Source organism: Epinephelus fuscoguttatus, linkage group LG23, assembly GCF_011397635.1.
Source record: "Epinephelus fuscoguttatus linkage group LG23, E.fuscoguttatus.final_Chr_v1".
Taxonomy (NCBI): Eukaryota; Metazoa; Chordata; class Actinopteri; order Perciformes; family Serranidae; genus Epinephelus; species Epinephelus fuscoguttatus.
Genome location: NC_064774.1, coordinates 34,941,599 through 34,967,835, shown reverse-complemented (window position 1 = coordinate 34,967,835; position 26,237 = coordinate 34,941,599). Strand labels below are relative to the sequence as shown.

Sequence of the window (26,237 nt, the reverse complement as noted above, 5' to 3'; positions counted from 1 at the left end):
CAACCCTACCAACAATTCATTCGAATTGGATTACAGACAGTTTGGTCATAAACTTCGGTGTGTTAATGCTAGTAGCAGCTAATTAGCCAGGGCCCAGTTGTTCAGAAGTAATCTGATCGGATTTTGGCTATCAAGTTGGATCAAACTCTTAAAAATGAGTTGTTTAAAAGAAAAAAAAGGATTCTGAAATTGGATTAGATCATGTAATCCAGTCTTGGTGTTGATCTGGATCAAACCTTCAGTATGTGTTGTTCAAAGCTTTTTAATAGGATTGGGATACCTTTGATCCAAAAAATCAAGATCATCCTGATACCAGCAGAAGGCTGGGTTCAGGGCGGGTTTTAGGAACAGAATGTAATAAACTTTTAAATTGGTCAAATAAATGATAAAATAATAATAATAATAATAAATAATAATAATAATAATAATAATAATAACAATGATGATAATAATAATAATAATAATAATAATAATGATAAATTTCACAATTGATGGGTTACTTTGATAAAGTAGATAAGTAGACATTAGGCTACCTATTAGGCCTTTTAGTAGAGTAAAGTATAAGCAAAACAAAATAAAATAAAATAGCTGTCAGCAGCTGTGGCTCAGGAAGCAGAACGGGTCGTCCACTATTTGCAAAATCAGCGGTTCAACCTCCGGCTACTCCTATCTGCATGTCAAAATTTTCTTGGGCAAATTGTGGGAATGTCTAAAAAACTCAGTAGCAGGTGGCACTTTGTGTGGTAGCCTCCGCCACCAGTGACTAATTGTGTGTGTGTGATTGGGTGAGTGTGATTCATAGTGTAAAAGTGCTTTGTGTTGTCTGAAGACTATAACTATACAGGGCCATTCACCATTTACCATCTAACAACAAAAATTATTTTAAAGCTACAATCTCAAAGACCTGTGTTTGGTTCTTTTTGGTAGCATGTATGGCAATAAGTGGTAATTGTGGTGTTTGTTGGCAGACTGCCTACATAGTGATATGTAGTCCCATTTAAAGCTCTGGTTATCTGGGTTTGATAATCTCGAAAAGTCTCTATCTGGATCAGGGTGATCCAATCCTATGTTGCTTGAAAAACCGGCACTACAGTATGATGGATCAGCTGATCCTGGATAGCAATATATAGCATTTCAAAATCATTCTGATCCAGGTCAAATTTTTTGAACAACTGGGGCCTGAAATCCCTAGCCTGCAGCAGAGAGGAACAGCTACTGAGGTCTGGTAAGCTTACTTCTTTCTAACTTCACACTAAAACTTGTAGTCTTCCACCCCAAACAACACTGACTCAAGTGACATTACGTAAAGGGATAGTGCGCCCAAAATGAAAATTCAGCCATTATCTACTCACCCATATGCTGACGGAGGCCCTGGTGAAGTTTTAGAGTCCTCACATCCCTTGCGGAGATGAGCAGGGGGAGCGGCTAGCACACCTAATGGCTGACAGCGCCCCAGACTAACGTCCAAGAACACAAAATTGAAACCACAAAATATCTCCAACATGCTCATCCGTAGTGATCCAAGTGTCCTGAAGCCCTGACATAAAAAGTTTCGAAAAATGTCATTTGAATTCTGTAGCCTGGCTGTAGCTCTGACTGCTTCTCTGTGCGCGCTCAGGGTGATCGGTGATGCACGGTCTCTGAAACAGTCTCGTCAGTACTGATGTCCAGATTCTCAAGTGCAGGCATCGCCAATTCCCAGTCTGAGCAGCAAAGACTTTCCTCATCCGTTGGCATTGCTTTGCATTCGAAAAAGCTACAGCACCAGGTCAGTGCTCGACTCCGGTGTTGTGTCCCTACTGGTTTCCAATTTAACTGGTTTCCTTACCGAACAGCCGCAGATGTGCTGCGCCTCCGTCAGCAGATTCGTCACAAATTCACAAACATACACAACATATTACTGGCGATTTTAAAGTCGCAGCCCACATCTACCACAGCGAATATGCTTCTGTAAGTGAGCACTACGTACCAGCGACATTAAAAAAAGAAAGGAAAGAAAATATGATATACACAAATTTGCTTCAAGCTGGACTCGATATCACGTCAACAAAAGACAATATAACACTCGTCTACCTGTGTGAGCCACTAAGACAAACAGAGGGTATGGCTTTCCTCGGGTATTAGTAAGTTACGTCAGCATCCAGGTAACATTTTGATTTGGACTGACCTGAGACAACTGGTTACCCTCGGCTTGCCTTGAAAATATCCAAGCATATTTATCAGTGTTTCTTGTTCCTTTTCCACGAGTCTACAAACATATTCAGTGCCACATTACAGTCTGTACAACACTGCACACTATGACAAAGCCTGTCATGTTTAAAAAGTGACGATCTAACTCGGAAAATGCTCTCCAAATACGCTAAATAATATGTAAATAAAAACCAAGCACTTATAGCCACTGGATCATTAGAGGTGAAAAGCAAGGACTGACATTTAGTTTTTTTTTGTAGGCCTACTTGCACTTTTTAAAAACCTAATTTGAGTGTTACATCAGTATGTTTTAATTTAAGTAGGATATTATGCTTCGCTGCATTTTAAATGACTTCCGTGACCGAGTTAAAAAATAAAATCATATATATATATATATATATGATTTTATTTTATAATATCCTACTTAAATTAAAATTTCTTTCCTTTCTTTTTTTTAATGTCACTGGTATGTAGTGCTCACTTACAGAAGCATATTCGCTGTGGTAGATGTGGGCTGCGACTTTAAAATCGGCAGTAATATGTTGTGTATGTTTGTGAATTTGTGACGAATCTGCTGACGGAGGCGCAGCACATCTGCGGCTGTTCGGTAAGGAAACCAGTTAAACCAGTAGGGACACAACACCGGTTAGGCTCATGAGCTGCGGTGGCTGCTTCGTCCAGTAGCCTGAGTTCCGCGTCCCTATACTCGGGCTCAAACAAATACGGCTCAACAAAGAAATGCTGTTCCTCCTTAATTTCAAAGTCTTCAGACATATTGGGCTGTCCTTTGCTAAAAGACCGTAGTGCAAATTATCTTTTAGCTACTGTGGTTGGTGTTGTCTCCCCCTGCGGTGCACGTGTCACGTGATGTAAACACGGGTAAGCAAAGCTCATGCTTTCGCTGGTCTCGCACAAGCGCGCACACGTGAGCGCGGAGCACAGAGAAGCAGTCAGAGCTACAGGCTACAGTGAGGCTAAAAACAGAGTTCATATGACGTTTTTCAAAACAACTTTTTATGTCTGGGCTTCAGGACACTTGGATCACTACGGATGAGCATGTTGGAGATATTTTGTGGTTTCAATTTTGTGTTCTTGGACGTTAGTCTGGGGCGCTGTCAGCCATTAGATGTGCTAGCCGCTCAACCCCACTGATCTCCACAAGTGATGTGAGGACTCTAAAACTTCACCTGAGCATTCGTCAGCATATGGGTGAGTAGATAATGGCTGAATTTTCATTTTTGGGTGCACTATCCCTTTAAGGCCACAGACTTCATGCATCTCCCTCTGGAGACATTAAAGGCTTTATACTATTTTATACAGTAGTATTCCCCAACACCTGGAAACACATTCTGATGTGTAAAATCTTTGGACTTCCTTTTAAATAATCATTTTTTAAGCCAAGTGACTCGCCAATTTTCACTGAACAGTCTAAGCAAATGACACTTTGGGAATTATAACATTTAAGATATGTATTGATTCTTGCGTAATATTTTTGCATACATAATCAAGATAATAATCTAGATATTTGCTTATACAGTATAAATAAAACAGAAGGCAGACTATATAATTTGTTGGGCTTATATAGTCTGCTTCCGTAAAATTTTAGCACGCTGTTCAATTTACGGCGTTGCCAACACATAGGAAAACAATACATCAAAACGTGCATAATGGGAATGGTGTGCTATAACTTTTCTCAGTAATTGCCAAGCCATTTTTATAAAAATTGCAAAACACTGCATTAAATTTCCCATTGAAAGTAATGGGAGATCATTGGGAAACTGATGTGAACAAAGCTGTAAATCACTCCTCTTTAGGGCTGACCAAATCTTCATACTTTGACATAAAAAATGGATTAAAAGTTTAAATAGCTCACAAGACTTGGGACTTTATTGGGCTAAATGGGCATTTTGATAGCTAGTACGGTTTTCACAAAATAGCAGTTTATATTTTATAATGTTTTTTAGATGTTTCAGATTTTGGAATGGGTGTTAATGGGACAGAATGTTTAGAGCTAGAGTGAATGACATCATGGCTAGAGTGGGGAGGAGCTGTAAAACCTTCCCATGCAGTACCTGTAGTTCCTGTAGTATGTAGTGCCTGCCATATGTAGTACCTCAGTAGTCAGTGGTGGTAGTAGGCACCCAGTCAAAATTTGTTAGTTACGTAATTGTTCTAGTCTTCTAGTCCTACACAATGGTGCAATGTTTGTAGGCCTACATTAGTACAATTTCTAGACACTGAGACACTTGATAAATTATAATTTTCATCATTTTAATTTTAGCAATGATGGGTGAAAGTTTATAATGCTTGAACATAATGTATTATACAAGACTGAACCCAGCTGGAAAAGGTTGATCAGAGAGATCTTAAGATGCTTAACTCTTAAGAGTTAAGAGTGTGCATGCAAGATCCCTGGGTAATATGATCCTTCTGAAACACAAACTTTAACTTCGGAGGGTTTTCACATAACAGTAATGGGTTGTGAGTCACATGTGTATGAAGCTGGTACCTGGTCGGCTGTAATTCTGGGGAGAACGGCATGGGGTGTAACGTCCATAGCCCCCTAGGGAGCTGTTGGAGCTTGGGCTGGAGGGCCTCCGCTGGCGGGGTGACTTCTCCCCATCTCCCTGGATGCACAAACATATACAGTAAAACAAAAAAAAGTCAATGCCAATAAACAAACATTACTGATTCAAAACATGGATCAGCAAAGATTTTGAAGTCAGTGATTGACAGTCTGCAGTGGATTTAGAAAACTGACTTTAGATTATCTGTCTAAACTGTTGGCTTGTTTACATCTGTCTGACTACTCATGTTTCTTGCTCCATCAGACTTCACTGTGGTGATATCACCATGTTGCCACTATCTTAGTGATTACTTTGGTAAGTACAATGTCCTTACTGATAGAAATGATGGCCAAAAGTATTGACATAAAACCCAAGCCATAAGAATCTGGAATTGTTCTTTAGGCACATGAGCATTTTAGCTGTTTAATTGACACAGCATCTTCTGTGTGGACCATTAAAACACATATCAAACCTTTGAGAGCTCTCCATTGCCCTTAAAAAAACAAACATGATAATAATAGCGCAACACACACGGAGGAAGGCATGTTACACTGACAATCACAGTGAGTCATAGTGCATTATATTACCTCAGTGGGAGAAGGAGAAATAAGCTGGGGGGACTGCAAATAAAGAGGGGGAGAAAGCCAATGATTAGGACAAACTCATATGTGAGGATTTATGAGTTAACCATCTAACCATGAGAGTGATCATTCAATGCCATCGGAAGTATACTCTTCACTTAACACGCTCAGGGCTATGAGACTGTGACTGCACTGCAAAGGAATGTGTTTGTAAAAGAGAAGTGAGCATGGGGTTGATGAGTGACTGTCAATGGTGTCACTGTCAGAGTGGGGAACAATAATGGAGGGGTAGGAAGGTGAAAAGTGAAAAAAAATGACAAAAGGAAGTTTACTCATTCAAGTCAGGTTTTCATCTGTGTGAGACAAAAGCAATGAAGCTTGAGAACTATAATTTGATCAATCAAATCCTTTGGCTAAACTTTTGATATCACTCTTGTTTTTACCACATAATCTATACTCAAATTACAATATTGTGTTGTACCTATTCAGATTATATATACAAGTATATCAAAATAGCCAATAGCAGCCAATATTAGTTTGTTAGCCTAGTGCAGATATAATGATATCAGAGTACCATTGTATGATATTTCAAAACAAACTGTCCCTCCAAGAAATGCCAACAATGGGTTTGAGGTCATTTAGAAACAGTGATTCCATTGCACATGTTGGGTTACAGTTCTTTAAAAACAGATTTAATGGTCTAGTGTGTACAGTTTAGGGGGATATATTGGCAGAAACTGAATAAATATAATGAGTAAGTTTTCTTCAGTGCAGAATCACCTGCAAATAAGGGTGCTTTTACAACTCTAGTTGGGTTAATTTGGTCGCACTAGAGGGAAAAAAAAATGTTGCATTTTAGTTTTGGTTTGGTTCCTGTTCACACTTACTTTTTGCAGATGAACTAAGAGGAGTAAACATAAAGTTCTACCAAATGACAGGTAACTCATTGATTGGACAGTTTTGGCATTTGTCATCCTGCATCATCTGTGCATCATTAGGATCCAAGGTGATTCTAATTATTCGAGGCTCAATACTGTGGGATCACTGTCACACACATTTTAATGGACTTAATGAATAGACAAAGTACACAGAGTTGGATACAATGATGACAGTTTTAACAGCTTTTTAATCAAGGAAAACGCGCATATGTGTTACTGTGGTTACATGTATGCATTAGCATATATAGGTTATGGGATATACGTGGTCTTTATCAGGATCAATTGCTGACAGATTTCACGATCAGCTGATGGATTTATTATTGGTTACCTGTTGCTAAAACAACACATCTGCTATCATAAAAGCCTGTGGTTGGTTTGTTTTCTTTGACACCACAAACTGCACCGGAGTCCATTCAGAAGCAAACTGAGACCCACCTTTTAGAGCGGTCTCGGTTTGGTTATTTGGTCCGCACCAGGGTTCCATTGACAGCTTTCACACAAGCTCAAAGAAACCGTACTAACTGCGCAAATGGACCTAAGTTCATGTTAAGCAAATGAAACAGGTTAGGTGTGAAAGCACTCTAAGAACCATTGTGTTTTTGTTAGCCTACAATGATCCTTTTATATCTAAGTAGACAGCAGGTCCTCATCTATGGAGATCACCATATTACACCGCCGTATTTCTACAGTAGCCCAGAACAGACATACCAAACACTGGCTCTAGAAAGGGACATTCATGTTTTTGTAGTTAAAAGCCCCTCCATGACGAGCAGCATCAGAAAAACACTTGATTTTTTAAAACCTGAAACAGCTCTAATTTTTTTTTTTTCCACCGGTTTAAATCACCTGGTCTGACCTGGCCAGAAAAAAGGTGAGCACATTAGCAGGTGCTAGGCTAATGGTCTGGCTCTGACATGCTAAACAGTGTTGGAGAGACACTGATGATGGCAATGTTTAAATGCTTTATTCAGTGTTTTTATCAGTTTTAATCAGACCTGGTCCATTTGTTTTGAAAAGGAAATGACCTTTGTGGATAACACAGCTCCTGGTAAAATTCTCCACTGAAGGAATTCTAATCAGCAGCTTTAGCTGGCTGAAATCTGTGATACTTATTGTGAGAAGTCACTAAATCTCCCTAAATCTTACACACTGTTCCGTTAAAGGATCCTGATCTAATCATTTGCTTTTAATGCTTTTAATAAGAGTCTCTGTAAAATATACATCAATATACAGAGTGGCTATCAAGTGCAATGGATATAATGCCCTCTAGGGTGCCCTTCCAGAGGGGAAGATGTGATGTAGTGTTGGGTGCCCTACAGAACTTTTTGAGGCGTAAAGTTAGAAAAAGGAACTGAAGGACTGAGAGCTGTGAGGCTGGTCTACCTCTCCATAGTGCCTCTCCTCAGATGGGTAGCTGACGTATGGAGAGTAGGACAGCATGTCAGGCCTGTCTATGTTATAGATGGCCTTGGTCTTTGGAAGGGCTGCAAGGTCCTTGTAGTCCAGCATCTCCTCTCCTAGTTTAGCCTGGTAGCAGAGAAAATAAGATAAGATACACCTTTATTGACCCCACAATTGAGAAATTCCAGTGTTACAGCAGTCAAGGGTAAAGAGTCAAATTAAAGATTTCAGTACTTAAAAACTTAAAAAACTAGGCATGCAGAAAAAAGTACAAAAAATACAATAGACAGCAATAAATAATAATAATGATAATAATAATAATAATAACAATAATGAGCAGTGGATAAAAAGTGAGCAATGGATTAAAGTAAACATATTTAGTGCAAAGTGAATATTAAATGTGCAAATAAACAACAACATGGGGGACAGCAATGCTTATAGAGGTGTCCATAAAGTGTCCATAGTGTCCCTAAAGTGTCCATGGTGCAGTTTACTGTGAGCAGTGCTGGTTATGTAGCCTGACAGCAGCAGGCAGGAAGGACCTGCGATAGTGTTCCTTCACACACTTTGGGTGAATCAGTCTATCGCTGAAGGAGCTCTCCAGAGCTTTTATCTCCTCCTGCAGAGGATGGGAGTCATTAGTCCTCAGAGATGACAGCTTGGCTGTCATCCTCCTTTCTTGCACCACCTGCACAGAGTCCAGACAGCATCCTAGGACAGAGCTGGCCTTCTTGATCACCTTGTCCAGTCTGTTCCTATCTGCAGCCGAGACGCTGCTGCCCCAGCAGACCACTCCATAAAAGATGGCTGATGCCACCACAGTGTCAAAGAAGGTCTTCAGGAGCGCCCCATGCACTCCAAAAGACCTGAGCCGCCTCAGCAGGTAGAGTCTGCTTTGGCCTTTCCTGTACAGTGCTGTTATGTGATTAGTCCAGTCCAGTTTATTGTTAAGATGAACATCCAGATACTTATAAGATGTCACCATCTTAATGTCCTTTCCCTGGATGTTCACTGGTGTTGGGGTAAGGAGTCTGTGCCTGTGGAAATCCACCACCAGCTCTTTGGTTTTGCCCACGTTGATCTGAAGGTGGCTCCTCAGGCACCAGTCCACAAAGTCCTGGTTCAGTTCTCTGTACTCCCTGTCGTCCCCATCTGTGATGAGGTCAACTATGGGCAGAGTCGTCAGAGAACTTCTGCAGAGGGGCAGACTGATCAAATCTATTGAAGGACAGATTCAGATCATTCACCCACTTCTGGTCGCCTCTGGCCTGGGAGTCTGGTTGTTTGTGTCCTGAGATGGTTTTCACACCTCTCCAGACTCCACTGACGTCACTCTGCTGCAGCTGTTCCTCCATCTTTTTTCTATATCCTTCCTTTTTCAGCTCCTCCTTAGTTCCAGAGTTAAAAGCTCTCCGCTTCTCCTTCAGGAGAGCTTTTATATCTGGAGTAATCCAGGGTTTGGTGCTAGAGAAGCAGCGTGCAGTCCTGGTGGGTACGGTGCTTTCCACACAGAAGTTAATATAATCCGTAATGCATGATGTCATACCGTCAATGTCTTCTCCATGGGAATCGCTGAGTACCTCCCACACAGTGGTCTCAAAGCAGTCCTTCAGGGCCTCTTCGGCCTCATTAGACCAGCTCTTCACAGTGTGGGTGGTTGCTGGTTCCCTCTGCACCAGAGGTCTGTAGACAGGCAGAAGATGAACCAGGTTGTGATCGGCTTTTCCCGGGGGGGCAGGGAGGATGAGTGGTATGCCTCCTTGGTGTTGGCATAAAATAAATCCAGTGTTTTATTGTCTGTGGTGTGGCAGGAAACATACTGGGCGAAGGTGGGCAGGGTGGTGGATGGACAGGCGTGGTTGAAGTCCCCAGAGATCAGAAGGAGGGCCTGAGGTTGCTGTGTTTGCAGCCTACTTGTAACAGAGTGAAGAATGTCACAAGCATACTCAGCCTTTGCAGACAGAGGGACATACACTGCTACCATAATGACATGAGAAAACTCCCTGGGTAGATAATATGGTCTCATGCCAACAGCCAGCAGCTCAATGTCCCTGCAGCAATGCTGTTCCTTTATAGTGATGTGCCCTGAGTTACACCATCTATCATTCACAAACACAGCCAGTCCTCCTCCTTTCCTCTTCTCGCTTTCCGCTGTCCTGTCATATCTGATGAGCTGGAATCCGTCCAGCGCGGCGATTGTGTCCGGTACTTCCGCGTTCAGCCATGTTTCTGTAAACACCAGCATGCTGATCTGCAGGTACTCCTTCTGATGGCGAGTCAACGCCGACAGCTCATCCATCTTGTTGGGGAGCGATCTTACGTTCCCCATGACGACGGATGGGAGGACAGGTTTGTACCATCTCCTCCGGTATCAGCGGTGCACTCCGGCACGACATCCCCGTTTCCTTCTCCGCAGCTCGCCGGGAATGTCGTGCCTCTCTTCGGGCCGCACTGCGGTGTGACGCAGCGCTAACAGCTGGTCCCGGGTATAGACAATGGAGCCACGGCTGGGCGCCGGATCCCCGCACACGATCATATCCATAGCAAAAAGGGAGAAAAAACGCTATAAAGGGAGCGGTCTTCGTCTCCATACCAAAGCAAAACATAAGTGCTAGCTAGGCAAACTTTAAAAAAAACCCAAAGTGAGAAAGTTAAAAAGAAAAAGATTGAGAAAAGCTCGGCGGTGAGCAGGAGCTGCTGTAACAGGCGTCTGCACTAGAGGCGCCATCTTGATGGCTTGATTTATCATTTATTCATCAAGTACTGGTATTTAATGTGTGCTCTTGAACAAAGATGTATAAAACAATTACTACAGTGTATACAGAATGCTGCAAGAAAAAGCTGAACTATGTGCTGCTGCCCCTGGTAGGGAGCAAAGGTGGTGCAGTCTTACATAGATGACTCTGCTTGGAGAGCCCGAGGCGCTGGATGCTGGCACTGAAGTAATGCTCTCAGATGAAGTCCGGGTCACCTGAAACACACACGCACATACACAATTACTTTTAAATATATAACACACAAGTTAAGGGAAGTTACCCAGAGAGATATTAGATATATTCAAAGTTCATCTATTTAGGGTCATGCTTTGTGTGAAGAGATATCTGGTTGTGATTTTCAATTCAAATCTGCCTTTTCCTTTAAGCAACCACATTAAACACCCTTTAGTGCTGGATGTTAAGTAATTCATTAGTTGTTTTCTTCATGAAGTAATCTCTTCATTATTATTTTCAATTAACCAATTAGGCTTTTTTCTGCAAAATGCCAAAGAATAGTACATTAGAATTATCGCTTAGTGGTGCCTCTGAACCCATCAAGTTGCAGTTACAGTTTACATCCAATTCTACGTAGTCAGCACAGTATCAAGATGGGCACCCAAGATTTGTGTCACCATGTTTGCCCTGCTGTTCCTGAGATATGACATTGGATAATGGCCAAAGAAGTGTTTAGCAGAACATTATGATGTCACAGTGAAGTTGACCTTTGTGACATAAAATGTCATCACTTCATTCTTTTATCCTATTAGACAACTGTGTAAAATGCTGTCATAATTAGCATATAAATTCCTCAGTCATGGCCAAACACATATTGTATAAGTCACAGTGACCTTTAACCACCAAATTCTTATCAGTTCATTATTCACCAGTCCAAGTGGACATTTGTGTCAAATTGAGAAAATTCTCCAAGGGGCCTCTTGAGATATCACAATCAGAAAATAGGACGGATGCAAGGTCACAGTGACCTTTGACTATCAAAGTCTAATCAGTTAATCCTTGGGTCTAAGTAGATGTGCCAAATTTGATAAAATTCTCTTACTCAGTTGTTGCGATATTGCATTAAGGAGAATGCGATGGACGAGGTCACAGTAACCTTGACTTTTGACCACCAAATTCTGATCAGATCATATCTGACTCAAAGTGGATGTTTACGCCAACTTTGAAGAAATTCCCTCAAGGTGTTCTTGAAAATTGCGTTCACAATAATGGGATGCATGCAAGGTGACAGCGACCATGACTTTTGAAATTTGACTGCCAAAATCTAATCAGTTTATACTTGAGTCCGGGGGATATTTGTGCAAGATTTGAAAAAAAATCCTTCAAAGCATTCTTGAGACATCACATTCATGGGAATGACACAGATGAGATTACAGCGAGTCGAAGTGGACTTGTGTGCCAAATTTAAAGAAATTCACTAAAGGCGTTCTTGAGATATTGTGTTTACAAGAATGGTACAGACAGACGGACAACCTGAAAACATAATGCCACAGCCATCACTGGCGCGGAGAGAATGTGATTGAATGCATTTTAAAAATGGTATTTCTTTAAACTAAACCCTAAATATAAACTATTGATATTTTTTGTCAGTGTTGGTACATTTTGTTTACCAGAGAGCAAACTTTGATTTCATTATTTTCAAGCAGCACATATGTATCACACAGTGGTGCTATTAGTGAGGCTGTGTCAGACAGCACCAATCAGTTATTGTTTAAGCACACAAGTTGAGGACAGAGTGGACTTTTCCCTTTAGAACAAAACACTGATAGTTTGATATACTGCATAATCATCAGTGGCATCCTCTGTGTCTGTCAAGTTGTGTGAGTGTTCCCTTCTTCAGATACAGATGATACATTCTGCAGATGCAAGTACTGATACACATCACTCATCTCTACTTGCTCATTAAAGCATCCCTGTACATGCACAGACTGATTATCAGCGTGTTGCAGCATCATCAGTCATTGACCAATCAGTATACAAGGTGGCCTGTAGGTGTGGCTGCCATTCAACAAGAAGCAAATATAGTAGTATGGTGTCAACACTTCAGATCAACCCATGCAGCAGATGGTTGTGGGTTGAGTGGGGTTCGGGTGGGTGCAGGGACGTACAGGAGCACCAACCTGTTGCTCAGGGACATCATTGAGCTGTATCCGAACCTGCTTCTGGGAAGGAGAGGGGTTATGATGAGGACTGATGATGGAGGAAGGGCAGATACTGGATGTGAGGCTGCAAGGCTTCTGATGCAACGGTACCACTTTGGTCATTTGTCCTGAACTGTCAAGTAAACCCCTACTCCTCTTCATGGTGATTGGTTAGTGGGATCCTCCTTGTAGGTACTGATTTGTCTTGAGGCTGACAAGTTGAACTTGTCATAATTACAAGAACAAATTTGTTGACTTAATTGTTGATATGCCCAGTGTACCTAAATTATTTGTGCATATCTGTGCCTTGCCTCTGTGTTTTGTTGTTTTGTATGTCATATACGTTTTATGTCATATCCACACGCAAATGAATTGCCCCATTGGGGACAAAAATACAATAAAGTTCAAAGTTCAGGTAGAGGACAGGTACAATAGTGTCTGTATAAATGTGTCTCACTTAGAAGTTTTTAATTTCTAAGTTGTCCAGATATGATAAAAACTGTCAAAAGATTTATAAAAGGTTTGGAAACTTCCTAAAACTTTTTGTTGGTATAAAACAGTATGTTACTTTCTTATGCACCACAGGAATTGCAAAACAGTATAGACCAAATCACAGTATTAGTTTACAGTAACTTCCAGCTAAATTAACCAACATTACCAATAGGTCTAAATGAGCATTCATTAATATGATTTACTGCAAGGTGGCTACTCTGCAGTGTGCTATTTATAATTATTTGGTACTTTAACCTTGCAGTGTTGGCAGTGGAAGCAAATGAATCTGTCCACACACTGTTAAATCCTCTATTTTCCTCCAGGAATTTTCCTTGTTTGGATTTGGAATCCATCGCTAGCCTTGCTAGAGAGACTCCAGGCTAGCCACCGCTACTGAAGGTCAGCAAAATTTAGAGTAAAAGGCTTCAGGTTGTAGACGTATGATGCACATTTAAGTTGACGAAATGTTAAAACATTTATAATTCGATTAATAGGCTACACATTTTACAACTGTAGAATGAAATAATGACTTTAGGCCTACAGTACTGAAAAGGCACTAGTAAAAGTTATAAATGATCTTAGAATGGAAAGATCTTAGTTCTTGTCCTTCTTGACTTAAGTGCATCTTTCGACACCATTGATCACAGCATCCTTCAAAACCGGCTCCATACCCATCTGATCATTTCAGGTACAGTTCTAACCTGGTCCAAATCTTATCTGACAGGAAGAGAAGAAACTATGTTGTGTCCCTGAGTGAGTCACTGTCTTCCAAATTGAGGTCAATTGTGGTGTCTTCCAGGGGTCCATTCTTGGACCCACTCTTTTTAATCTTTACATGTTGCCACTGGGAAATATCATTAGAAAGCATAAGATTGGAGCCTGATTTTGATTGTTTTCCTTTTTATAACTAAATGAGGTTTTTTTGTGCGCTCTCAGATCTGAAACAAAAAATGGACGCATATAGACTGAATCACAATGTTTGTTTACACTATATTGCGGGTAGAAAATCCCTTATGTTAGGTACATAAAATCAAATAGCTCCAAGCAGACACTGTCTCAGGTAGTTAGTTTTTAACTACCTTAAAATGGCCCACCAAAAAAAAAAAAAAATCTGTTTAAGTGTACGCTATATTTAGAATATTTTACTGCTTTGCCTTGCTGTCAGCTGTCAGACAGGCTTTTCTGACAGGGAATTAAAGCTGTTATATCAATGCCAAGCAGATCACTGAAGTTTATGGTCTATTGTAGCTGGTTATAGTGTACATTTAAACTGATCTAAATTTTTAAGGGGGCTAAAATACATGTTGTTGCGGCCCTGTCCACAGCAGTAGATTGTTTAGCTTCCATGCCAGTCGATTTGGTTGATCAAAGACACTAGCAAAGCAACGCAGTATATAAAATAAGTTCAGCAGAAACACCAGAAAGGTCGAACCTCTGTGTTTGACTCAACGTTTTCTCATAGAATAGTTTGCATGATATCCCATGAAAAATGCATGCACTACAGTTCATATGATATCCTATGAATTTACGCCTCACAAATGACGTTACGTCTTTAACATACAGTTAGGTAATCAATGTAAAGTTACTGTGGTCAGGTTTAGGAAAAGAAACATGGTGAGGACATCCCGTTAAAATCAACTGCCACTTGTCGACTTGGAAAAGACTGTTGTTAGCCTGATGCCACATTGATTTGGTCTATACTAGATAAGAACATAATATTGTAAATGGTAACGATGTAGTGTTGAATATGGACAGATCATGGGGTTCATGACTGTCTCCATATCAGGATTTACTGAACCACAGATGATTTATCATTTGTTAAAATCTAAACTGGACATGAAAAGGTTCTTTGTTCTTCAAACAAAAGACAGCCATTTGGGACTCATCTCCTCAGGATCATTGTCACACCTAAGTGAGAGACCATTTTTCAAACTTGATTGGACAGTACTTTCACAGTAACACGTGACTGTGTGATGTCATCAGCTAAACTGTAGGAGAAGTAAGGCTCTCTTCACTCTCTGCTCTTCCTCCTGAGCTGCTGACCAGCTCAGACACCAGCTGGGCACTTGGTCTACAGACTCTTACTGCTTTCTTGCTGACTCTTTCTCTGGACCATGAGCAGCAGGAGAAGAACCTGAAGACCAGAGAAGTTAGTGTGCCAAACACAAGGTTTGCAACTAACTTTCCAGCAACAAGGAGAATCAAGTTGAGTCAGCAACGTCTAACTCTGCAAGGACCCCGGCGACTGGCTTCCTCCAATCTGCACCTTCAGAACAAGGACACAGCAAAGACTGCCTCTGGAATCACAGCTCTTTCCAGCCTTCATCTGCCAGCTAGCAAAAGCAGCATGCAGCAAAGCAACTCTACCCTCCACCCATTCAAGGATTGGTAACGTAACAACTGGGCATAGCATTATTACAGTTATACAGGCTAAGCAAGACTGTTTAACTTTGTCAATTGTGATTTAACGCTGTTATTTGAGTTACTGTTGTGATTGTTTGCAGTTAGGTTATTGGTTAGTTGGCTTGGCCAAAGCTAAGTGACGTTAGTTTGCTAATTCTCACAGACACAGTCTTGCATGCAACTAAACATCCTCTGTACTAACCCAGACCCTTTGCAACACAAACCGCATACATATACTCACTCACACATTGACTTTCAACAGAGCTACACCCAAAGAGGCAACTCAAAGTTCCTGCTTCTTTTCTTTGTCTTTGTCCTAACCATAGGCAGACCGGTTTGATGAGGTAGAGTGCAGACAAACTTTTCACTTACTTTTCAAGTCTACCAACTTTTCAGTGTTTTTCGTCGGGCTGACTCGCGTATTACTGAAAGTTTATGTGGGAAAGAGTACTGCGATGTAATGAGCAGCTCAAAGCCTAAACAACACCCGACAACAACAACTTGAGCAGCAAGCATCTTGGCTAAGCTAGCTAGCATGGCCACCGCTGCTTCCGAGCCGGGTGGCAGTGGAGCTGACAGCAGGGGCCACTCCGACCCAGTCACCAAGATCGACCTGGAGGCTCTACTTAACAAACAGCGAGATAGCTTCAAAGCTGACACGGCTATCCTGATACAACAATCAACTGAATCCCTGAAGCAGTCGGTTCATTCATTAGGACAGCAGGCTACATCATTTAACAACCGGCTCACTAAAACTAAAGTTTTAGCGGGCGAAAATTTCGGAAAACTCACCGAGATGGAAGCTGTTGTCAAGTCCTTACAGTCCCAAGCCACAGTGCTCCTGGAACGAGTGGATGACCTCGAGAACCGGTCAAGGCGCTCTAACTTGAGGATTATCAACATACCCGAAGGGAGCGAGAAGGACCAAGACCCGACCAAGTTTGTTGCCGACCTCCTAATGACAGTGACTGGCCCCGGTGTTTTCAGCAGCTCCCCGGAGATAGAGAGAACTCACCGCTTCCTCGGCCTCAGACCAGGAGATACCGGCGCGGGGAAACTGAGGACCTTTATCATCAAATTTCTCCATTTCCAAGAAAAAGAAAAAGTCCTCAGATGGGCCAGACAACACAAGCTGGACTACCACGGCTCCGAGCTGAGAGTGTATCCAGACATCCAGCACTGCCCTGGCCAAAAAACGGGCTGCATTCAACGCTGTTAAAAACTCTCTTTACCTGAAAGGAATTAAATTCCACCTTCTGCACCCGGCCCATCTCCTTATTTTTTCTTGTTCAATATGGACAATAGGTAGTTACCAGGGGCTACTTACGTTATTCTTTGTAACTCAGGTACTGATATGGGTGAGTTGTCGCCCCCTGCTATTCGCTTTTATTTTGCGCCTACTGTGCATTGTAGACACATTTGCAGATATAGGAGCCTTGTCTGCTCGGTGAGTGATTAGTTCACAGATCTATGTCATATGGAAGTAACAGAGTTTATGGAGTCCCGCTGCTAGTTCTTGTTCTTAGGACAAGCTTAGGGAGGTTTAGGTGTGTTTATCTGTCATCTGTTTTGAGGGGTTTTGTTTTGGGGAATTGGGGTGGTAGGTCCTACAGATTTGCTATTATTTTTATTATTGTTTGTGTGTTTTTAATGCTACTTCCTTCTACAAGGCATTATGTCATCTCACCATATACTTACAAGGTTGATTATGACTAATACAACAAAAAAAGGGTTGTCTTGTTTGAGATTTGTCTCTTGGAATGTTCAAGGGATCAACGGCCCAGTTAAAAGGGGTAGAATATTTTCCCATTTAAAGCATCTTAAAACAGAAATTGCTTTCTTACAGGAGACACATTTGATCACTAAGGATCACCATAGGTTAAAGGTTCCATGGGTTGGCCAAGCTTTTCACTCCAATTTTAGTAGTAAAGCAAGGGGTACAGCGATTTTAATACATAAAAAAATACAGATCAGCCCAACAAATGTCATAGCTGACCACCAAGGCCGTTTTGTTATAGTCTCAGGTTCCCTTAATAATGTATCTGTGGTTCTTGTCAACTGGGATGACAATTAATTTCCCACCATTTAACCTTAGGGGGTGACCTTAACTGTGCAATAGACCCTTTGTTAGACAAATCCTGTCCAAGGCAGGATCCTCCTTCTAAAATGGCTAAAGCAATTTCATCATTCATGGATCAAATAGGAGGTGTGGACCCATGGCGCTTTATCCTGATAAAAAAAAATATTTTCTTTTTACTCTCAGGTCCATAAAACATTTTCAAGAACTGATTACTGTTACATTGATAATTATTTTCTTCCTGCTGTCGATAATATAGAATACTTAACGATAGTGGTATCTGACCATGCTCCATTGCTACTCGACCTTTCGTTTACACTCTTACAAAAAACACGCCCCCCGTGGAGGTTGAAATGCACATTGCTGAACGATGATGGATTCTGCAAAACAATTTCAAAAGTAACTGACGATTTTCTCATAACTGACAAATCTAATTTCATATCCCCATCTCTACTCTGGGAGACATTAAAGGTGGTAGTCTGTGGAGAGATTATATCTTATTCTGCGAGACTAAATAAATTGGGTTGGCAGTAGCTCAGTCCATAGGGACTTGGGTTGGGAACCGGAGGGTCGCCTGTTCAAGTCCCCGTCTGGACCAAAATATGGAGCATGGACTGGGAGCTGGAGAGGTGCCAGTTCACCTCCTGGGCACTGCTGAGGTGCCCCTGAGCAAGGCACTGAACCCCCCAACTGCTCAGAGCGCCTGTCATGGGCAGCCCACTCTGACATCTCTCCACTTAGTGCATGTATAGGTCCAGTTTGTGCATGTGAGTTCGGACCTGTGTGTAAAGAGTGAAAAATTGAATTTCCCCTCGGGGATTAATAAAGTATATAAAATTAAGAAAAAAAAAAAAACTTAAAATACAAAAACAACCTGAATTAGAAAAGGAGAGACAAAACCTTCAAATGAACTACAACTTACTGTCAACACAAGAAACTGAAAAAGTACTCTTACGACCGCGTGGATTTCTTTATGCGCACGGTGAGAAGGCAGGACATCTTCTGTCATGCCAAATTAAAAGCCTTTCAGTATCCCAGCAAATTAAACAGATTAGAACCCCCTCAGGTGAACTTACTGTAATGCCATCTGTCATTAATGAAACCTTTAAAACATTTTACTCTGAATTATATACTTCACATTCCCCAACTGACAAAACAAATACGGTGAGTTTCCTGGATAACCTGAAATTTCCACCCATATCTTCTACTCAGAAGAGCGAAATGGATCAACCTTTAGAAATCCGTGAAATCACAGATTCAATTAAACTAATGCAAAGTGGCTATCCTGTAGAGTTTTTCAAAAAATTTGCTGATAAATTAACCCCTCTCCTTTTAAACATGTTCAGTGACTCTCTGGACCGGGGAGCTCTGCCTCAAACTCTCACCGAGGCGTCAATAACCTTATTACTAAAACCAGGTAAAGAAGATTCTGATTGTGGTTCTTACCATCCAATTTCTCTTTAAAATGCTGATTACAAGATTTTAGCTAAAATACTGGCCTTGTGACTTGAATCGGTTATGCCAAGCATAATTTCACTCGACCAAACCGGGTTTATGAAAAACTGACACTCTTTCTCCAACATCCGTCGCCTCCTCGACATTCTTTTTTCTCCAGCATCCAGGGAGACACCAGAAATGGTGGTCTCCCAGGATGCGGAGAAAGCATTCGATAGGGTGGAGTGGAGTTATCTGTTGGAGGTCTTGGAGAGGTTCTGCATTGGGTCTAAGTATATATCTTGGATTGCACTTTTACACTCTTCCCCTAAAGCATCCGTAAGCAATAATGGGATGAAATCCCAATATTTCACACTTAGCAGAAGAACTCGCCAAGGGTGCCCTTTGAGCCCGTTGTTGTTCGCCATGGCAATCGAACCTTTATCTATTGCACTTAAATCGGCCAGTTTTAGTAAAGGAATCCACAGACGCGGTTTGGAACATACAGTTTACTTATACGCGGATGATTTATTATTGTTTATTTCTGATCCGATAACAACCATCCCCAGGACAATTGAATTGTTAAACAACTTTGGAAGATTTTCAGGTTATAAATGGAATTTTTCAAAAAGTGAATGCTTTCCTGTAAATAATTTAGCCCTTGTGATCCCTGATGTGTTTCTTCCATTTAAAATGTCTAAAAACAGCTTTAAGTATTTCCACTGCTAATCGACAAGCTTAAATTAGATCTGGAAAGGTGAAACAATTTGCATCTAACTATAGCAGGCAGGGTAAATTGCATCAAAATGAATGTTTGACAATTTTTTTACCCAATTCCTTTTTTTGTAGTATAAATAAACTAATTTCATCTTTTATATGGAAAGGCAAGACTCCCAGGATAAGGAGAGAGTTCTTAAAAAGGCATAGGTCCGTAGGTGGACTGTCACTCCCTAACTTAAGACTCTACTATTGGGCAGCTAATATACACAAAATGACTCTCCGGATCCAAGAACCTGAATTAAACTGGTGTAAACTGGAAGCTAAATCCTGCTCTACCTCACTTTTAGCTCTGCTTACATCAAAATTGCCCTTTTGATCATCCCAATTTACATGTAACCCAATTGTTGTCTCCACCCTTAAAATCTGGTTTCAATTTAGAAATACTTTTGGACTCCAGGGATTGTCCAATCACAACCCCATTCACAAAAACCATCTCTTCCTCTCTCCCAGCACAGACTCAGCCTTTTCTCTATGGCAGAGATCAGGCCTTGTCAAGCTAAGGGACCTCTATACTAACAATGTCTTCGCTAGCTTCAGTGAACTATGTGAAAAATGTAATCTCCCAAAATCTCACCTATTCCGATACTTCCAGCTCCGTAACTTTGTTAAATCAAATAGCACCTCTTTCCCTAATACTCCCCCTAACTCAGTAACTGACTCAATTCTGGACATCTCCACAAATCAGAAAGGCCTTATCTCAAAAATTTACACCTTAATCTCTCATTTTAGACAGACACCTCTTGATAAAATCAGAAAAGATTGGGAAGTAGAACTTGACAGTTATAGATGACAGTGACTGGGACTCTGCATTAACTCAAGTAAATAACAGTACATCTTGTGCCAGGCTTAATCTGATTCAATTTAAGGCTGTCCACCGTATTTATTTTACCAATTCTAAACTCTCCAAAATTTTATTTAATTTCAAGAATTTATATGTTGTCGTTTTTGGAAAAAAGAAAATGTCCTTATTTGCCATTGTAGTCACTTTTGCCTGCCAATTGAATAAAAATAATTATTACAAAATAATTATTACAAAGTTAGAACACAAAGCCAAATCAGTCTGGAAAGTTACTGAGGAATTTTAAGGGGTTTCAGTGCTGATCAGGGACAAAATCCAAGCTTAATGCAACTATTTTTGTGTTAGCCTATTTTATCTTATCTTATCATATTTACATTCTTGTATCTTATCTTATCATATTTACATTCTTACAATTAAGAAACCAACAAAATCTCCAATGCTCCGAACTGACATCCAAGTAACAGTATATTTAGAAATATGACTCTGTGGTCTAACGTAGATGTATTTTGGTTCAATTTGAAGATTTGTGACAAATAGCCTTAAGCATCTCATCTCTTTTGACAAGTTTGTGGCTTGGCAGTCTTCTCCACCCACCTTGCTCTTCTCCTCCTGTTTGGCAGCTTGTCTGCATGGAGGATGCCAGATAGAAGATCCTGAAGACACAGAGACAAAGACAGAAACTGTCAGATTGTGATTGTTTCCAACATTTCACATGTCCATTCACACTGTTGCTGGGGATGGTAATGGTGGTTTGTTGATTGGTCGGTCCACCAACTTCTCTCTAGAATTTGTTCAGACATATATTTTTTTTATAGGTTACATAATATATTTATTTATTAATACTGAAACAACTCAGCAACTGCGTCATCCCATCTAGGTGCTTATTTGTTCCCACTGCCATCAGACTGTAGGCTACCCCAACAGATACCACAGTTCCCCGCCCCCCCACCCTTAGTCATGTACTAATTATGCCACAAGTTGGTTATTTAGAAGGTTGTGGACACATTTAACTAACTATGTTCTTCTTTGTAGTTGTTGGTAGTGTTTGTGTTATACTCCATTGGTCTTGCCTACTATATATCACCTTGTTTGTTGGTTTGTTTGTTTTTTTCAACTTACATAGTTTAATATAACTGGGTTCAGGAACAAAGACCATGCCTCGAACGCATTCCATTTCCACCAAAAACTATTTGAGGACACGTGATCAATTCTCTCTCTCTCTCTCTTCGCCCCTCATCCCTTTATCCCTCAACCCTCATTCCTTCATTCCTTATTCTTTATCCCTATTCCTTCATCTCTCAACCATCATGCTTTCATCCCTAACCCTTCATCCATTCATCCCTCCACCCTCTTCCCTTTAGTCCTTCAACCCTTGACCGTCATCCATCATCTGTTAACCCTTTTTCCTTCATCCTTTAAACCTTTGACCCTTATCCCTTCATCCCTCATCCATTCGACCCTTTCATCCCGCACACTTCATCCCTTCAACCCTCAAACCTCATCCATTCATCTCTCACTCTTCATCCACTCATCCATTCATCCCTTGATCCTTGTCATTTCATCCCTAACCCTTCATCCTCAACCCCTTTCCCTTCATCTCTTTATTTTATTCATCCTTCAAAGCTTATACATTTAAACAACCCTTTGACCCCCATCCCTTATCTATTCGACCCTCATCCCTTCTTTCCCTCATCCATTTGACCCTCAATCATTTATCCCCCCACCCTCATCCCTTCATCTCGCACCCTTCATCCCTTGATCCTTATCCCTTCATCTTTCATCTCTGACCCTTATTCCTTCATTCCTCAACCTTCATCCCTTTATCCCTCACTCTTCATCCCCTCTTCCCTTGATCCTCATCCATTTGACCCTCAACCCTCAATCCCCCACCCTCATCCTTTCATCTTGCACCCTTTCTCCCTCCATCCTTATTCCTTCATCCTTCATTTCTGACAATTATTCCTTCATTCCTCAACCCTCATCCCTTCAGCCCTCACTCTTCAATCCCTCTGCCCTTCAACCCCGTCTACCCTCAACCCTCCTTCATTCATCCCTTGACCCTTATCCCTTCATCCCCTAACCCTGTGGCCCTCATCCCTTATCCAATCGATCCACATCCCTTTATATCCTTCATTCATTTGACCCTTGATCCTCACCCTTGGATCCCGCACCCTTCATCCCTCGACCCTCATCCCTCGACCCTCATCCCTTCATCTCTCACCATCATGCCTTAATTCCTTACCCTTCATCCCTTGATCCCCTCATCTATCTATCTATCTATCTATCTATCTATCTATCTATCTATCTATCTATCTATCTATCTATCTATCTATCTATCATATGCATTCTAAATGTGTATCTTATTGTTGGGTCTTGTTTGTTAATGGCAGAATTTAGCCTTGTATAAAGCTAGCTACAGTAACTGTCTATTCACTAACAAAGTGCATGTAATTATAACAAGAGATAAAGCAATATGGATGACACTGCTGGCATTGATTCAAGAACAAACTAGAAAATCCAACATAATTTTTCTTCTAAATCAAAACTCCAAAAAAAGTGTTGCAGTGACATTTGTCATGGTTACAGCTACAGAAAGCTGTTTTCATTATTAAATTAAGTCACCTTCAAGTGACAAGGAGCAGTTCAATAACAGTTGAAGTAAATACGGCACCCGTGGCAAGCAGTAAGAGTGGCAGTGTGACTCACAAACACGTGTTCGCATGATTCATTTACCAAGCTGCTACCCTAGCATTAGCAACAAAGAGATGAACAATCCATTGGGTATAAACTGCTTGACGTGAGTGAGAGGAAATAGAAACTGAAGACAGGTGTTGAGAATTTAGAGAGTGAAGACAAAGGGAACAAAGTGATAAATAATGTCACCACCAACTCTGCTTGGGCAGTGGCCTTTATTGTCTATATGAGATTGGGCTTTCAGCCGACTCTAAAGTAACCCATCCACTTCTTCATCTGACAGTCAGAGCAACAGCCATAGTATAAAGCAGTGATTCTTAACCATGGGGCCGCGGCCCAAGTGTGGGCCACGAGTGCCACCTAGAGGGCCGCGAAACAAATTCAGTTTTGCACCTGTCGGCTGCGAGGGCCGCATACTGTTATGTTGACATACTCCGTTACAATACAGTCTCCCACCACTTGGTGGCGGTAATGCATCAGTCAGTTGTTTAACACACTCCAATACAAACAGAAGAAGACACTCTCAGCTAGCCGTGAGCCTAAAAGTTATGGATAAGTTTGTCAAACAGAAAAATGAAGATGAAAGTAGGGCAGCCGAACCCCTACAGAAGGCTAAATTTGTTCACAAGTACAATCCTGACTTCATAAGATACGACTTTGTGACTGGAGGTACCGAGGCAGAGCTGAGAGCCCAGAGTGTGGAGTGTAGTTCAACGCTATCCAACGAAGCTCTGAAGCCTTCTAAGCTAAAGTGGCATCTCGAAAACAAACATCCGACGCTCGTGGGAAAGCCGGTGGATTTTTTCATAAGAAAAGAAAATGGGCTACAGATGCAGAAAAGGTCTGTTGTGTCACTGAATGTGCTTTGAAAGCCAGCTGCCTTGTAGCCAGACGTGTGGCACAGAGCAAGAAAGCATTCACCATAGCGAAGGAGCTGGTTCTGCTTGCAGCTGTTGATATGTGCCATGAGTTGATCGGAGAGGCTGCTGCAAAGAAGCTGCTGACCATCCCACTTTCAAACGACATTGTGAGTCAGCGAATCGTGGACATGGCCTCAGACATACAGCATAAGCTTCTGGAAAGGATAAAAGGTAGCCCATTTTTCTCCTTGCAACTAGACGAGTCCACTGATGTCACAAATTCTGCACTGTTGTTGGTTTTTGTTCGCTATCGCTGGGACAGTAGTTTGCATGAAGACATACTGTTTTGCGGAGAGCTGCCATAACAAGCTATGGCTCAGGAGTGTTTCTGCTGCATGGATGACTACTTCACTGAGAACGGCCTAGACTGGAAGAACTGTGTTGGGGTGTGTCGTGACGGTGCAGCATCAATGACTGGCAGGTATCAGGGTGTTATCAGGCAGATACTTGATCGTGCACCAGAGGCTAAATGGACCCACTGTTTTCTCCACCGTGAAAGCAAAAAAGATGTCACCAGAGCTCCATGAGGTGATGGATGTAAGTGTGAAAACCATCAACTACATTAAAAATAATGCTGTGAACTCCAGATGTTTTGCCAAGCTTTGTGGGGACATAGATGCAGATCATGTCCAGCTGCTCTATCACAGTGAGGTGAGATGGAGATGTTTGAACTGAGGAATGAGGTCTTCTCTTTTCTCACTGAGAAAAAATCTCCTCTTGCCCATCACTATGCCAACACAAAGTTCACAGCTAAACTTGCCTACCTCTGTGACATCTTTTCACATCTGAACCAGCTGAACATCTCACTTCAAGGGAGAAATAGCAACATTTTTTTTGTTGCAGACAAAGTTCAAGCTTTCAGGAGGAAACTTGCTTTGTGGACTAAGAGGGCCCAGGAAAAAAAGGATGGACATGTTTCCACTTTTGTCTGAAATTTTGGAAAACTTCCCTCAGGTGACGCTCAGTGACTCAGTCTCTCAGCACCTCTCACAACTGGCACAGAAATTTGATGACTACTTTCCTGAAGATCCCAGCTTCTGGAAGTTTCCACTGACAGCACTTTTAAGTTGCAGTGGGGCAAACTGGACCTGGGCTCCTTCTGGATTGCTGTTTCAAAGGAGTACCCACGTCTAGCACTGAGGGCTGTGAAACTCCTTCTCCCATTCACGACAACATACCTGTGTGAATCAGGATTTTCCATTGTGGCCACAACGAAGACCAAAGCCCGAAACAGACTCAGAGCAACATTGGAGGCTACTCTGAGAGTGAGCCTTTCCCCCATTCCACCCAGACTGGATCTCATCACGTCAGAGAGGCAGGCCCAAGTGTCTCATTAAGAAGTCAAGATAAAAAGGATCAAAAATGGACTGTTTTGTAGTTGGTCAAAAATGGACTGTTTTGTATGGACTGTTTTGTAGTTGGTCAAAAATGGACTGTTTTGTAGTTGGTCAAAAAAGATTATAAGCTATAGTTTCATTTGCACTTTATTTCATTTTATTTACAGTTTATCTTTTTCTTGTTTTTTTTTAACTTGGTGATTATAAGCTATAGTTTCATTTGCACTTTATTTATATTTTATTTAATGTTATTTATTTATTTAATTTGAAACTTTTATTATTTTGAATGTATTTATCACCACATAATATTATTTGTCAATTTTCTAATTTTTCTTATCAGTTTTTTGAGAGGCCAACCTTTTTGCTGTAACTTGAGCCTTTAAAATTGTTGTCAAATATGTTCTTGTAGCACATTTGTCCCATGAGTTGTTAGCCTGTTCGGCATCTTGACGGAGGTCAAAATGTTCCTGTGATGATCACATTGTATCATGTAATTTATTTGATATGTTTTTAGCTTATTAATTGTAAGTGGATTTGATCTAGTTATTGACTACAAATCAAACCAAGAGTAAGATCAATTAAACATGTAAATATCTGAATAGGCCCCAGGCCACATTGTACTAGAAAAGTTGGGCCCCAAGGTCAAAAAGGTTAAGAACCCCTGGCCTAGATGTCCCAAACTTCTTACATTATTCTATAGAAAATCAACTGC

At 41.1% G+C, this 26,237-nt stretch overlaps 1 protein-coding gene across 3 annotated transcripts in view; it reads right to left on the bottom strand.

Moving 5' to 3' along the window:
• ablim2 (actin binding LIM protein family, member 2) overlaps positions 1–26,237 on the bottom strand; it is a 247,952-nt gene that overhangs the window by 53,359 nt on the left and 168,356 nt on the right. For all 3 annotated transcript variants that reach the window (XM_049568831.1, XM_049568830.1, XM_049568829.1), the window contains 6 exons: positions 21,169–21,227; positions 12,569–12,610; positions 10,571–10,648; positions 7,660–7,803; positions 5,345–5,377; positions 4,700–4,817 (listed from right to left, as the gene is read on the bottom strand). In XM_049568831.1, the coding sequence (XP_049424788.1) occupies positions 4,700–4,817; positions 5,345–5,377; positions 7,660–7,803; positions 10,571–10,648; positions 12,569–12,610; positions 21,169–21,227 (474 nt within the window). The remainder of the gene's footprint in view (positions 1–4,699; positions 4,818–5,344; positions 5,378–7,659; positions 7,804–10,570; positions 10,649–12,568; positions 12,611–21,168; positions 21,228–26,237) is intronic.